The following is a 16,613-nucleotide window of genomic DNA, read 5'->3' as shown; positions in this document are numbered from 1 at the left end:
CCCGATCACGAGCCTGGCTGTCCTGGAGGACCCCCCTCTCCTCCTGGTGACAGATCCCTCCGCCCCCCCCCACCAGGACTGTGTCCGCAGCCGCCACTCCGAGCTCCCGCCGGGTGGAACCATGAGTGAACCTGGCATTCTCTGGTCCGCGGAGAATCACAGCAAGGTGTCGGACCCGATCGCGGGTCTGACGCCCCATTCCCCACCCCCGCGCGAGCGTGATTTTGGCACGGTGGCTCGGAGAATCCCTCCCAGGCTCTCTGCCTCACTAAACCTACGGAGAAAGTAGTCAGTTGGCTGGCAGTTAATCATCATTTCGGTTCCTAATGCCAACTAGGCTGTGTGGACTAAAAGGTTTTCTCCTTAAACAGTCCCTTAAAAATATTTCCCCCTTTGTTTTGATTTTCATGTTTGGAGTTCTCTACCTCAATTTGTCACCTACATGTTGCCCCTGATTGCTTCTTAAACTCTCCATTTGAACAAGATTAAGTTTGAATCAGGATTAAAGAACAGCTTTTGTTTATATGGCTCCTTTCACAACTTCTGAACATCCAAAGTGGCTTTCCATGTTCACTCACATTCCAGGTGCCCTTGCCAGGTTTCTGCATTCTTTCCATCTCACATTTCAAGCAACTTGCGGGGGGAAATATGGAGAATGCACAGTCAAGGATAGACTAAGTATCAATGGCCATCGTTCTTTAGCCTGCCACAGCAATTTCTGGGCCAGCAAATATGCACATTTGGGCTACATTGGTCCTTAATTTGTGCACTTGAGAATTTCTATTACTAGAGTAATATCTAGGATCCCTTACTTGTAGCTATGCAGTTCGCTTAACTAGTTTATCTCTCCATGTAGCCAGCTAGTATACCGTTCTAGTCCATTGCCTCTCCATGTAGCCAGCTAGTATACCGTTCTAGTCCATTGCCTCTCCATGTAGCCAGCTAGTAGACCGTTCTAGTCCATTGCCTCTCCATGTAGCCAGCTAGTAGACCGTTCTAGTCCATTGCCTCTCCATGTAGCTATCTAGTATATTGTACATCTCCAAGTAGCTCTCTTGTATACTGTACTAGTCCATTGTCTCTCCATATAGCTATTTAGTATACTGTAATAGACCATTTCCTCTCCATGTAGCTATCTTGTAAACTGTACTAGTTCATTACTTCTCCATGTAGCTATCTTGTATACTGTTCTTTAAAAAAAAATGTTTTTAAAGAGTACACAATTGTTTTTTTTTCCCAATTAAGGGGCAATTTAGTGAGCAATTCACCTACATTGGGTTGTGGGGGGGGCGAAACCCACGCAAACACGGGGAGAATATGCAAACTCCACACAGACAGTGACCCAGAGCCAGGATCGAACCTGGGACCTCGGTGCCGTGAGGCAGTAGTGCTAACCACTGCGCCACCATGCTGCCCTTCTTGTATACTGCATAGTTCATTACCTCTCCATGTAGCTATCTAGTATACTGTATAGTTCATTACCTCTCCATGTAGCTCTCTTGTATACTGTATAGTTCATTACCTCTCCATGTAGCTCTCTTGTATACTGTATAGTTCATTACCTCTCCATGTAGCTATCTAGTACACTGTATAGTTCATTACCTCTCCATGTAGCTATCTAGTATACTGTATAATTCATTACCTCTCCATGTAGCGATCTTATATACTGTACTAGCCCATTACCTCTCCATGTAGCTATCTAGTATACTGTATAGTTCATTACCTCTCCATGTAGCTATCTAGTATACTGTATCGTTCATTACCTCTCCATGTAGCTATCTAGTATACAGTATAGTTCATTGCCTCTCCATGTAGCGATCTTATATACTGTACTAGCCCATTACCTCTCCATGAGCTATCTAGTATACTGTATAGTTCATTACCTCTCCATGTAGCTATCTAGTATACCGTACTAGCCCATTACCTCGCCATGTAGCTATCTAGTATACTGTATAGTTCATTACCTCTCCATGTAGCTATCTAGTATACTGTATCGTTCATTACCTCTCCATGTAGCTATCTAGTATACAGTATAGTTCATTGCCTCTCCATGTAGCGATCTTATATACTGTACTAGCCCATTACCTCTCCATGAGCTATCTAGTATACTGTATAGTTCATTACCTCTCCATGTAGCTATCTAGTATACTGTATAGTTCATTACCTCTCCATGTAGCTATCTAGTATACTGTATAGTTCATTACCTCTCCATGTAGCGATCTTATATACTGTACTAGCCCATTACCTCTCCATGTAGCTATCTAGTATTCTGTATGGTTCACTACCTCTCCATGTAGCTATCTAGTATACTGTATAGTTCATTACCTCTCCATGTAGCTATCTAGTATACTGTACAAGTCAATTACCTCACCATGTAGCTATCTAGTATACTGTACTAGTATATTGTCTCTCCATGTAGCTCTCTTGTATACCGTACTAGCCCATTACCTCTCCATGTAGCTATCTTATACACTGTATTAGTTCATTACCTCTTCAAGTAATAATAATCTTTATTGTCACAAGTGGGCTTACATTAACACTGCAATGAAGTTACTGTGAAAAGCCCCTAGTCGCCACACTACGGGGCCTGTTCGGGGAGAATTCAGAATGTCCAATTCACCCAACAGCACGTCTTTCGGGGTTTGTGGGAGGAAACCGGAGCACCCGGAGGAAACCCACGCAGACACAGGGAGAATGTGCAGACTCCTCACAGACAGTGACCCAGGCAGGGAATCGAACCTGGGACCCTGGAGCACTAGTCCATTACCTCTCCATGTAGCTCTCTTGTATGCTGTACTAGTTTATTACCTCTCCAAGTAGCTATATAGTATACTGTACTAGTCCATTGCCCCTCCATGTGGCTATCTAGTATGCTGTGCCAGTTCATTTCCTCCGCATTGGCTATCTGGTATACTGTACTAGTTCATTACCTCTCCAAGTAGCTATTTAGTATACTGTACTAGTTCATTACCTTTCCAAGTTGCTATCTAGTATACTGTACTTGTCCATTACCTCTCCAAGTAGCGATCTAGTATACTGTACTAGTCCATTACCTCTCCAAGTAGCTATTTAGTATACCGTACTAGTTCATTACCTCTCCATGTCGCCATCTAGTATACTGTACTAGCCCATTACCTCTCCAAGTAGCCAATATACTGTAAGAGTTCATTACCTCTCCAAGTAGCTATTTAGTATACTGTACTTGTCCATTACCTCTCCAAGTAGCTATCTAGTATACTGTTCTATTTCATTTCCTCTCCAAGTAGCTATCTATTATACTGTACTTGTCCATTACTTCTCCACGTAGCTATGTCGTATACTGTACTAGTTCATTATCTCTCCAAGTAGCTATTTAGTATACTGTACTAATTCATTACCTCTCCATGTAGCCAACTAATATACTGTAAGAGTTCATTATCTCTCCATGTAGCTATCTAGTATACTGTATAGTTCATTACCTCTCCAAGTAGTTATCTAGTATACTGTACTAGTCCATTACCTCTCTACGTAGCTATGGAGTATATTGTACTAGTCCATTACTTCTCCATGTGGCTATCTAGTATACTGTACTAGCTGATTACCTCTCCACGTAGTTATGTAGTATATTGTACTGGTTCATTACCTTTCCACATATTGCTCATGAGTAAATGGCGGCTGTCGACTTTGATTAAATTCTTCTCTTGCTAATTGCCGGGCCTTGGATACCTGATAATGACAGGGTAATACATGCAGTGGTTAACATCACGCTTGAAGCAACAGATGAACCATTCTTGTCAAGTTAAATGCCAAAGTAAACAGGTTCATCGCTATCATGACCAGTGGAAAAACAGAGGAGAAAGATCAAAAGTCAGTCGATTGTGGCACTCAAGCGGAGAACATGTCAATTCAACAATCTGCTCAAAAGATAATGGGTAGAAATTCAGAAGCAGAGCGGAGGAAAGAATTTCACTTTTCTGTCTCAAAATGTAAATATGTGGCATAGTTGGAGGCAATTGTCACAATGAAACAGTTCCGATAAATGATAGTAACAAAATCTGCAGGGAAATTCTGCAGCATCCAGGGGTATATAGTGCATTTGTCCCAGTTTATTCCAACTCTTACATGGGCAGGGTGGGTATAGAGGGATATGGGCCGAATGCGAGCAAGTGGGACTAGCTTAGTGATAGAAACTGGGCGGCATGGACAATTGGGCCAAAGGCCCTGTTTCCATGCTGTAAACATCTTTTACTCTAACCTAGCAAACCATCCTCAATTAAATGTTAATTGTAAATAAAACTGTGTACAAGTATGTGTGCTCTGGTACTGTGTTGATTCTCTTGCTGCTGACACAAATGAAGACAGTTCCAAGTCGTGCACGAGTGTATACAGCTTTAGTGGACTGCTACTTCAATTATGTTTGAACATCATGCCCAACCAGAACGCTTCAGTCGGAGAGGGGTAATTCTAGCATGGAGAACAATATCTGCTTCATTGCTGCCTTTCCAATGTACCAAAACAATAAGACAAAATTTCACGGTAACGGAAAGTGCCATCGACAGTGCTATCAAGTGGAACTTGCTCCCCAAAAACCTGTTCATTTATGTTCAGTTTGGTTTTCACCAGAACCACTTGGCTCCTGACCTTATTATAGCCTTGATCCAAATATGAACAAAAGTGCCGGATTTGAGAGGTGAGACAACAGTGTGACGATTGGAAGATTTTAGGAAAATTGGATTATAAATGTAGTGGGCAATTTAAGGGTTAAAAGCCTGGGGTTAGTATGTGTTTGACTGCAACTGTCATGTTTTTTTTAAGAATTCAGTTTGCAGAGCCTGTGTGTTTTTAGCAGCCAGAAGATGACATTGATGTGTGAGCTAATGCACAGTGCTCGTAGCGACTGTGATTCAAAATGGTTGCTCAACTCCCCAGAGAAACTGCTGACTGGAGAATGAATGCAAATTGCGATCGATTTTAAAGGGCAGCAGTGGTTAGCACAGTTGCTTCATAACTCCAGGGTCCTAGGTTCGATTCCCGGATTGGGTCATTGTCTGCGCAGAGTCTGCACGTTCTCCCAGTGTCTGCGTGGGTTTCCTCCGGATGCTCCGGTTTCCTCCCACAGCCCAAAGATGTGCAGGTTAGGTGGATTGGCCATGATAAATTCCCCTTAGTGTCCAAAATGATTAGGTGAGGTTACTGGGTTACAGGGATAGGGTGGAAGTGTGGGCTTAAGTGGGGGTGCTCTTTCCAAGGGCCAGTGCAGACTCAATGGGCCGAATGGCCTCCTTCTGCACTGTAAATGCTATGATTCTAATGCACAGTGGATTGACTAGGGAGTTAGTGTTCTTTTGCAGCATGCAGAGATTATGGACTGGATTGTCCGATTCTGCGGCTATGTCCGGAGGGTGCTTCTGGTCTTATGACCAAAATGTTGGCAGCACCCCCACACCAATGTTCCGTCCGGTGGGGGGCTTGCAGCCATGCCACGTAAAGCACCCGGCTTTACCTGCCGATACGGACGCAGAATGGCCGGGTCAGTGGCCGCACGGCAGCAGCCGTACAACATGGCACCCGACCAGCCAAAGATTGCTCCTCAGTAACCCCCATCACCACCCCCCGGACCACCCCCACCAGTCCCCCCTGAAGCCCCTGCTGCCAGAGAACGTCTCCTCCCCCCCGACTGTAGCGGCGCTGGACACAGTCCACAGCCGCCACGCCAGGTTGACGACAGCTGAGAGGGTACGAGTCCCAAGCAGTCGGGAAGTCAGCCCATTGGGGGCGGAGCATCGGGGGAGGGCCCCAGGTGATGTCCTGAGGCCGTCGCCACGGCGCGCGAAGTACGCCATTTTCAAGGGGGCGGAGCATCAGAAAATCGGCACCGCCAGCCAATGTGTTTCCCAGCCTGGGGAGATGAGGTCATTGCTGGTTGGATTTCAGAACGGCAGAGAGGCAGTGAGTTTGGGGAAGCTGAGAGAGAGAGGGAGAGGGGGAGAGAGGGAGAGAGGGAGAGAGGGAGAGAGGGAGAGAGGGAGAGAGGGAGAGAGGGAGAGAGGGAGAGAGGGAGAGAGGGGGAGAGAGGGAGAGAGGGGGAGAGAGGGAGAGAGGGAGAGAGGGAGAGAGGGGGAGAGGGGGAGAGGGGGAGAGGGGGAGAGGGGGAGAGGGGGAGAGGGGGAGAGGGGGAGAGGGGGAGAGAGAGGGGGAGAGAGGGGGAGAGAGGGGGAGAGAGGGGGAGAGAGGGGGAGAGAGGGGGAGAGAGGGGGAGAGAGGGGGAGAGAGGGGGAGAGAGGGGGAGAGAGGGGGAGAGAGGGGGAGAGAGGGGGAGAGAGGGAGAGAGAGGGAGAGAGAGGGAGAGGGAGAGAGAGGGAGAGAGAGGGAGAGAGAGGGAGAGAGAGGGGGAGAGAGGGAGAGAGAGGGAGAGAGAGGGAGAGAGAGGGAGTGAGCGCGAGAGCAAGGGAGCAAAGGCGAGAAGCTGAGTTCTGATCTGCTTGAGTCTCCAATTATTAGTACCCAATTATTTTTTTCCCAATTAAGCATGGCAATCCACGCAGACACTGGGAGAATGTGCAAACACAACACGGACAGCGATCCGGGGCTGGGATCGAACCTGGGTCCTAGGCGCACGAGTCCAAATTCTTTCCAAGTAGGAGAGTTTTTTAAAAAAGAGTAATAATATTTTGAAGCAAAGCAGTTTTGTCTGAAGACAATGAAGAGGCTGAAAGAACAGAGGTGAAGCAGCTATTTGAAGGTATTCAGTCAGAATCTGAAGGGGAGTAGTGTTAGTAGTTAGGGGAGTAAGGTTAGTAGTCCAAAGATGTGCAGGTTAGGTGAATTGGCCACGCTAAATTGCCCTTAGTGTCTAAATTGCCCTTAGTGCTGGGTGGGGTTACTGTGTTCTGGGGATAGGATGGAGGTGTTGACCTTGTGTGGGGTGCTCTTTCCAAGAGCCGGTGCAGACTCGAAGGGCCGAATGGCCTCCTTCTGCACTGTAAATTCTATGAGTGCGGCAGGTATCTGTCACGGAGGGAGTTGCAAGCGGGGAGTGGCCGGGGACTGGAGGGAGGGGAAATTGGGGGGGGGATTAGGACACATTGTCCGTGCCCCTGGCAAATCCCTGCCACCTCACACCGCACCCCCCCCCTCCCAACCACCACCCCACAAACGGTGAACCTGAATTCAAAGCAGGACGTGCGCGTTGGCCTTGGCGCACATGTCGTGCGACCCTCCATGCCTGCCTGGACCCTATGGCCTGCCCAACGCCGCCCTCCCCCCATCTTTCTCGTCATGCATCACACGAGGCCTGGTGTTCATCCTCCTCCTCCAGCACATCGCCTGCTGTGCGATGTTGTGGAGGGTGCAGCAGGCCACCACAATACGTGCAACCCTCCCACCCTCCCAACGTCATTTTGGTGGGCCCCTCCAGAGCAGTCCAGGCACCTGAACCGCAGCTTTACGACGCCGAAGCACCGGTTGATCACGGCCCTGGTTGCTGTATTGGTGTCGTTGTACTGGGTCCCCGCATCGGTCTGTGGCCTTTAGATAGGTGCCATCAGCCACGACTGCAGTGGGTACCCTCTGTTGCCCAGGACCCAACCCCCCAGCCAGAGGGGCACCTCAACATGTCAGGAATCGAGTGTGCCAAGATGAAGGTGTTGTGCACACTGCCCAGGTATCGGGCGCAGAGGTGAATAATGCGTGGCTGATGGTCACATATCAGCTGAATGTTCATCGAGTGATACCTTTTTCGATTGGTGTAGAGCGGCCTGTCATCTGCAGGTGCTCGTAGGCAGCATGCACCCCGTGATCACCCCCTGGACCCAGGGCATCTTGGCGATAGCGGCGAACGCCGCTGCCCTGGCATCCTGGTGAGCTTGGTCCACATTGTAAAGGATGTATTGAGCTACCTGGGCATATCGGGCCTCCGTGACGGCGCAAATGCAACTATGCACCGAGGTCTGTGAAATCCCGGACAGGTCCCCACTCAGGAGCCTGGAAGGATCCCATCACGTCAAGGTTCAAGGCAACCGTCAACTTGATGGCGACCGGGAACCGGTGCCCTCCTCCATACCCCTGCCGTGTGCCAGGTGTGCCATCTGGCAGATACGTCTTTCTATTCAGACAGAGTCTTCAACGGCATGCCCGGTCCGGCAGGTGCTTGAATGACAGGTGGTACCGGTACACACGAGGCAATTCCTCCTCCTCGGCCTGTTGGGCAGCTCGCTCTCCATTCTGGGCAGCTGCCACCTGTTCCTGTGTGGCATGCTCTGCTGCTGCAGCTTCCTCCTCCTCGAGCAGCTCCAGCTGTTACAGCTGCAGGGCGTCCCCAGGGCTGTGACAACTAGCAGGAAGGCCACCATTGTGGTTGTATTCCAATATCCATTGTCTGCAGGGAGTGAAAGGCCGATATGTTAGCATGGTATTTGGATTTGTTTATTGTCACGTGTGCACTGCCCGGGTGGTGGTCGCAGACCACCTGTACGTTCATCGAATAGGTCCCCTTCCTATTGGAACTTATTCTTCACCCAATCGCGTTGGTAAATGGAGAATCCCGCCTATTGTCTTTGCTGAAAATCTTGGCTCTGCGGTGCAGGTCATCAGGGCTTACTTCAAAGAGTTGTTTTTAATGGAGGTGCATGAAGATTTTCTTGTAATTGAGAGAGCACTTTCCCTGGTGGGGGCCCACCTCAATGTTGTTGAGATTCTGCTGCATGGCTTGTCGTCCATCCTTAAGGGTTCGGGACAAGGGGAAGGATGTTAGCCCTAGGCTGCTGTTGATTAAAGAGTCAAGAGTTTTTCCAAACACCTTTATTTTTCCTTGAACACACTCAGCACCAAACTCTATCATCACATCACATGCTCCCAAGGCCACCTGTAGCCTCTTTACATATCAGTGCCAATTATTGGATCAATGAGACATCTAATTGGAATGTTTCTTAACCCATTCCTCGACAGTCTCTCCTTCCTTGGAGAAAAAAAATAATTTGGTGAAAACAAAATTACAAGAAACTCAAAAACACACACAATTCCCCCCACTTTTTTTTTCATTTTTGGAAGGAAAAAAACAAAAGTCACAGGAACAGACGCCCTTCATTAACAATATCCAAAAGTTTCTGTGAACTAGCCCCTCTTTTCATTAAACAGTCAGATAATTGATAGCTACTATCAACCCATTTAATTTTTCCTATCTCCCCTCTGTCCAACATCTGCTTCAAACTTGCGATGTCTATCCTTAGCCTTTTCTCATTGACACTTTTTGGAGTGCACCTTTTGCCACAGGGATTTATTGTCAATGTGACACTCAATGGGTATGTTACCCAAATCCCCTCATCCCAAAATGTCTGTCAATATCTGAGATATATAAAAGGCCATATCCACCGCCTCTATAAGGCTTAAAGTCTCAGCAGCCAAAGTGCTTTTGACCACTCTCCTTATTTTCTTTGTTTCCCACACAAGAGGGCAATATTTACCATTGTTCCCCATGAGGAAAATTATAAAACCTCCTGCGCTTGAAACCCCATCACATAAATTTGCATAGGATGCATCACTATAAACTATGAGTTTCAAGTGCCTAAGATCACCTAAAACCGGGAACCTCAAAACACACTCCTGCATTTTTAGTTTGCCCAACGCTTTATTTGCGCTCATTATGTCTTCCACTTTAGGATCATTCATTTTTGTACTCAACTCTTAAGACATGAAAACTAATGTCCGGTCTAGTCTGTCTACCTAACCAATTCAGTTGCCCAATTAAACTTCGCAGTTGCTCTTTTTCCATCTTTGAACCACTGCGTCTTTTTGTGAAACCCGACTACGACTAACTGCTATTGGGCTGATGTTCTCCAAATAAGATTGTTGACCCAGATAGCCTGGGTCACATTGTGATCCAAAAAGACGAGGTGTTGGGTGTCTTAAAAAATATTAAGGTAGATAAGTCCCCAGGGCCGGATGGGATCTACCCCAGAATACTGAAGGAGGCTGGAGAGGAAATTGCTGAGGCCTTGACAGAAATCTTTGGATCCTCGCTGTCTTCAGGGGATGTCCCGGAGGACTGGAGAATAGCCAATGTTGTTCCTCTGTTTAAGAAGGGTGGCAGGGATAATCCCGGGAACTACAGGCCGGTGAGCCTTACTTCAGTGGTAGGGAAATTACTGGAGAGAATTCTTCGAGACAGGATCTACTCCCATTTGGAAGCAAATGGACGTATTAGTGAGAGGCAGCACGGTTTTGTGAAGGGGAGGTCGTGTCTCACTAACTTGATAGAGTTTTTCGAGGAGGTCACTAAGATGATTGATGCAGGTAGGGCAGTAGATGTTGTCTATATGGACTTCAGTAAGGCCTTTGACAAGGTCCCTCATGGTAGACTAGTACAAAAGGTGAAGTCACACGGGATCAGGGGTGAACTGGCAAGGTGGATACAGAACTGGCTAGGCCATAGAAGGCAGAGGGTAGCAATGGAGGGATGCTTTTCTAATTGGAGGGCTGTGACCAGTGGTGTTCCACAGGGATCAGTGCTGGGACCTTTGCTCTTTGTAGAATATATAAATGATTTGGAGGAAAATGTAACTGGTCTGATTAGTAAGTTTGCAGACGACACAAAGGTTGGTGGAATTGCGGATGGCGATGAGGACTGTCTGAGGATACAGCAGGATTTAGATTGTCTGGAGACTTGGGCGGAGAGATGGCAGATGGAGTTTAACCTGGACAAATGTGAGGTAATGCATTTTGGAAGGGCTAATGCAGGTAGGGAATATACAGTGAATGGTAGAACCCTCAAGAGTATTGAAAGTCAAAGAGATCTAGGAGTACAGGTCCACAGATCACTGAAAGGGGCTACACAGGTGGAGAAGGTAGTCAAGAAGGCATACGGCATGCTTGCCTTCATTGGCCGGGGCATTGAGTATAAGAATTGGCAAGTCATGTTGCAGCTGTATAGAACCTTAGTTAGGCCACACTTGGAGTATAGTGTTCAATTCTGGTCGCCACACTACCAGAAGGATGTGGAGGCTTTAGAGAGGGTGCAGAAGAGATTTACCAGAATGTTGCCTGGTATGGAGGGCATAAGCTATGAGGAGCGATTGAATAAACTCGGTTTGTTCTCACTGGAACGAAGGAGGTTGAGGGGCGACCTGATAGAGGTATACAAAATTATGAGGGGCATAGACAGAGTGGATAGTCAGAGGCTTTTCCCCAGGGTAGAGGGGTCAATTACTAGGGGGCATAGGTTTAAGGTGAGAGGGGCAAAGTTTAGAGTAGATGTACGAGGCAAGTTTTTTACGCAGAGGGTAGTGGGTGCCTGGAACTCACTACCGGAGGAGGTAGTGGAGGCAGGGACGATAGGGACATTTAAGGGGCATCTTGACAAATATATGAATAGGATGGGAATAGAAGGATACGGACCCAGGAAGTGTAGAAGATTGTAGTTTAGTCGGGCAGTATGGTCGGCAGGCACGGGCTTGGAGGGCCGAAGGGCCTGTTCCTGTGCTGTACATTTCTTTGTTCTTTGTTCTTTGTAAAGTAGCCCCTAACTTAGTCTGTCCGATTTCCAGTCCAATATATTTAAATGCACCGGAAGCCTGACTTCCAACCCCAAATTTTTTCCTCAACCCAGAGACTATTAGCTTCAAAATCACTAGTCCCACCCCACAAAAAAACCATTGACATGCTTCATAAAGATGCCAGAAAGATTTCCCTTATGGTGCCAGTTACACATTGCTGGATCTGCTTTCAACTGACAACAGCTTAACTCTAACAAAACTGACCTTACCGAAAAATACCAGACCCTGGACGCATCATTTAATCCATATACACACTTATTCAACTTCCAGAGTATCCCTTCTATGTTAGCTGCCTCTTTAGGAGGACGGAGAAAAATGTCTCTCTGAAGCTGTTGCCCCTGCAAAAAGGGAGCTTTTATATCTATTGATTTGCATTCCCACGCCTTTGTGACTAATAGAACATAGAAAATACAGCACAGAACAGGCCCTTCGGCCCACGATGTTGTGCCGAACCTTTGTCCTAGATTAATCATAGATTATCATTGAATTTACAGTGCAGAAGGAGGCCATTCGGCCCCTTGAGTCTGCACCGGGTCTTGGAAAGAGCACCCTACCCAAACTCAACACCTCCACCCAACACCAAGGGCAATTTGGACATTAAGGGCAATTTATCATTGGCCAATTCACCTAACCCGCACATCTTTGGACTGTGGGAGGAAACCGGAGCACCCGGAGGAAACCCACGCAGACACGGGGAGGACGTGCAGACTCCGCACAGACAATGACCCAATCCGGAATCGAACCTGGGACCATGGAGCTGTGAATAGAGCCAAGAAGATCTCAACCATTTCTGCCATAGGTGAATCTACCATTAAATCCTGATCTTCTAAGTTTTCTTCAAATCCCCTTGCCACAAGCCTGGCCTTTGCCTTATAAGTTCCATCCGGAAGAACCTTTTCCGTGCAAATCCATCTGTGGGATAGAGCTCTTTGTCTCCTATCCGGTACTTCCGTGTATACGCCAAATTCACTCCAACTATGCAGTTCTTGCTGTTTGGCATCTTTGATAACCTTTTCATCCAATTTGTTGGAGGCCGCCTCACGTGCATGTGGGCTTCTACTCCTAGTAGCATTCATAGTCTTACCCATGTTCCAAGACCTTGACAAACTACGTCCCCTATCCCGCCTGGTATCTCATTCTGTACTGCTATTGCTTGATCTTTCCCTTCTGCTGTGGGATGTCCTTTCAATAGTTCTCGACCTTTTTCTGCGGACCTGTTCACTATCTGATGTACTATTTGAACTGGCACTGCGTTTCTGTGCCCTCCATTTTTGAACTTCATGTTCCCAATCCATTGTCTTGACACCCTCCCCTGAATGCTGTACATTCAACCAGTGTTTATACTTTCCAGTGTCCTTCCCTGCTCTACTAACAACAGTTGCATCCTTCCATTGACTAGACCCTTCAGGCAAGTATGTTACTTTTGTACCAACTTTTGGCAGTTGTCCTTTCGGAGAAATGGCCTGTTCTAATTCATCAGAAGTATCGTATTCCTCCACAGAAACCTTGTCTATATAAGTCAACTGGTCCTCATAGTTCTGTAACACGTATGTACCAGATGACCCTGGTTCCTCATCCTGTCTGTCTGCGCTGTCTAAACTTGAAAATTTGTAATCTGTACCCATCATCCTTGATGAATGTACCCTGACAGTCTGATTGGCATGTTGCAAAATAATTGTTATCCCATCTATGCCTATGATCTTCCCTGGGCCTTTCCATTCATTAAAATTGTCTCCCTTATAATATACTATGTCTCCTTGCTGAAAAACGGTATTTGATGGCCGTACATTATGCCTTAAAGCTCTGTGAACTCTTTCAGAGACTTCTGCCTCCAAAAAAACTTTTCTACTGCTATGTAATGCATTTAAATGCTCAGCAAAGGCAGAGCTAATTGTAGTCCCTTCCCAAGTTGAAGGCTGGTCATTCAAAATGGATGGAATTTTAGGATTTCTAGCAAACACTAGATAGGGACTATAGCCCCCAACCATCTGCAACAAATTCTTTGCATGTACCGCTCATGCTAAGGCTGAATTTAACTTGCAATTTGGTCTATCTGCCAAAAGTTTCCAGAGCTTGTCATCTATTACTACATGGTTTCTTTCACACACACCATTACTAAATGGGGTTTCTGCATCCATATTCATAACTGTGATATTTAGGTTTCAACACATATCCCTAAACTCATCATTAGCAAATTCTCCTCCGTTGTCCGTAAGGAATTTTGGCAGTGGGCCCATTCCTGTCCCTATCCATTTTTCCATGATCTGATCCAGGATTACTCTCTTTTCTTTACTTCGTACAATGGTTGAATGACTAAATCTGGTTGCTAAATCTACAAAATGAAAAATGAATATATTGTTAGTTTTATCCCAGATCTTAAGGTCCATGGCCAGAATGCCAAAGGTAGGGTTACTATCGATCTTGATGGTGTCCTTCTGTACTTCCTACAAACATCACAGCCTGTTCGATCAGCTTTGTATAGTCTTCATCCCTTACCCCTGCATCCTTTAATAAATGTTTCCGCCTACGAGGAGACGGGTACGCAAATTGCCTATGGAGTTTTAATACAACACGCTTTTTATCAGCTAAAGTCCCATTTCCAGCTGCCAACAACACATCCTTAACAACTGCACCTGAAATATTATTTGTCAATAATGGAATACAATTGTGTCCCGACTGTGTAAATTGTAAGTCCACTGTCTTTCCAAAAACTGTTGCCTTATCCTGTTCCATATCCAGTTTCATGTGTGCTTTCTTCATCGATGGTCTGCTCAGAAGCAAAGGTATCTCACTTGATACAACATCCGTGCTAATGAAATGATTCACTCCGGCAATATTGCAAGGGATCACCACTCTTTTCAAGAACTTCAGAGTATTATCATCCCCAAACCTGAAACTTGTGGAACTTTCAAATTCCTTAACCTGGTTACGATTTTCAGCATTCAAAGAGTCCAGGTAACATTTTAACCAGTCAATTCCACACACAGTAGATGTACAGCCACTGCCCAATACAGCACAATTGAAGGATTCTGCAACCAACACCTTCATTACCGGAGTAAAACTGCTTGTTAAGAGGACAATGCCTTCTTTCTGTTCACTGTCTTTTTCCTCTTCCGACTCTTCCATGTCATGTGTAGCTTCAAACACTGTTAAAACGTGCCACAGACTGCAGGGTTGCTGGGAGAGGGGAGTGCATATTTAAAAGAGACTTCAGTTCCTGGAGCAGGCTGCAGGGTTGCTGGGAGAGGTGCGTGAATATTTAAAAGAGACTTCAGTTCCTGGAGCAGGCCACAGGCTGCAGGGTTGCTGGGAGAGGTGAGTGCATATTTAAAAGAGACATCATTTTCTGGAGCAGGCTGCAGGGTTGCTGGGAGAGGTGAGTACATATTTAAAAGAGACTTCAGTTCCTGGAGCGGGCCTATTGGCTCATTGGAAATCAGGCAGGGTACAAAAGGTGTGTCAAGAGTGCCTTTAGTCGAGTGCTGATTGGAACAGAGTACATCTGAGTTTAGGTGAGTGACTGAGTTTGGGTGAGTGGCGAGAGAGGGCTGTGTTTTTGTTGGTGTTCGGGTTTATCCTTGAGGTTCTATTAAAAAAAAAATGTTTTTCTAAATTATTTAAATTAATTAACTAGTTGAATATGGCTGGACAGGTGAGGTGTCTTGGTAGTTCTTCTTCTCTCAGACTGGGATCCGCTCCTGGCTCAGGTTACAGCGATTATCCTTTTCCTCTTTGTGTGTGTGTGAGTGGGAGAGGTACATTGCCCTGGATTGGGTTGGATAGGTGTAGGCTTGGTGGGGTTTTGGGGTTGTGTGGAAAGTCCTGGGGATATAATTTACTGAGTTGTATTTTTGGATGGTGCTGGGTAATGTCAGGCCCGGCACTGTGCTGGTATCCCTCTCTTACTGACTGGCAGCTGACTCTCCCCTCGATGGTGTTTCAAGTTGGGGGTGTAGAAGGATACAGATACCCGATTTGTTTTTTTGGGGGGGCTTCTTTTTTATGTATGGTATTATTTTATAACTTTGTTGAGTCAATTTCTAAAATGTAAAATCCTAATAAATAGAATTATTTTAAAAAACTACCTAAGAGGGTGGAATTGAAAGTTTGCATGGCTGGCCAATCGAAAGAAGAGAGCCGAAGAGGGGGAAGGGGGAAGGGGGGGAGAAAGAGAGAGAGAGGACACATAGCAGACGTTTGCATGCAAATGGTAATGCTTTTGTATTTTCTCCTCTACCTTTTCTAACTTCTCATCAGCAAATATCACTGAATAACCAAGTGAGCAATCTGGACCATTGGTATGGAGATGAAGTGAATGGTTGGAAGAAAGAATTATATTACACAGCACTTTTCACACCTATCATGTAGTACTTTTGAAGCACAGTCATTATTAATAATGGAGGAATCTTTTCAGCCAATGTGCACCCAGCAAGCTCTCACTAACAGTCATGTGGTCACGGCAGATACTCCACTCTTTTTAAATTGATGATTGAGGATACCAGGGAGAACTGGTCTGCTCTACTTTGAAATAATGCAATGGTTTTGATACTTCCATCTGGGAGGACAGAAGGGCCCTCAGTTTAACATCTCTTCAGAAAGATAGCACCCTCCACAGTGCAATACTCGCACAGAACTGCACAGAGTCTTGACTGATACAGTAAAGAGAGGGAGATCCAAAGAGTTAGGATGAGGCTGCCGAAGAATCTGTCCCCAATGTTGAAATGAAGAGAAGGGAAAACTTCAAAGGTCAAAAGGATGACCCAAGTAGTGTAGGACGGGATACATGGCTGGAGGAGGTGGTAGAGATTCAGTCATGAGAGGTTTGAGGTGAAGATTTTAGACAACTCATTTGGGTCATAAGGCCATGTAGGTGGGAATGATGGGTAAGTGAGACTTTCTGTAGGAGGGAATTCAGGCAGTTGAGTTTATGGAGGGTGAATAGCGGGAGGCTGGCATACAAGGATGACTGTCCAGAAATGATAAAGGAATTGATTTCAGCGATAGTGAGTGAAGTGGACATGGAGATAATTGATGGGCAAACACAAGTAGTTTTGCTGATTGATACAAGGTGAGGATTGAAACTCA

The 16,613-nt window shown here is 46.2% G+C and overlaps 1 protein-coding gene across 1 annotated transcript in view; it reads right to left on the bottom strand.

Moving 5' to 3' along the window:
* The window catches only part of zcchc4 (zinc finger, CCHC domain containing 4), a 113,035-nt gene that overhangs the window by 75,482 nt on the left and 20,940 nt on the right, over positions 1 to 16,613 (bottom strand). The window contains exon 3 of the mRNA XM_072496515.1: positions 3,623 to 3,705. Within this exon, the coding sequence (XP_072352616.1) occupies positions 3,623 to 3,705 (83 nt within the window). The remainder of the gene's footprint in view (positions 1 to 3,622; positions 3,706 to 16,613) is intronic.

This window comes from Scyliorhinus torazame, chromosome 3, assembly GCF_047496885.1.
Source record: "Scyliorhinus torazame isolate Kashiwa2021f chromosome 3, sScyTor2.1, whole genome shotgun sequence".
NCBI classification, from domain to species: domain Eukaryota; kingdom Metazoa; phylum Chordata; class Chondrichthyes; order Carcharhiniformes; family Scyliorhinidae; genus Scyliorhinus; species Scyliorhinus torazame.
This window is presented reverse-complemented; position numbering and strand designations above follow the sequence as displayed.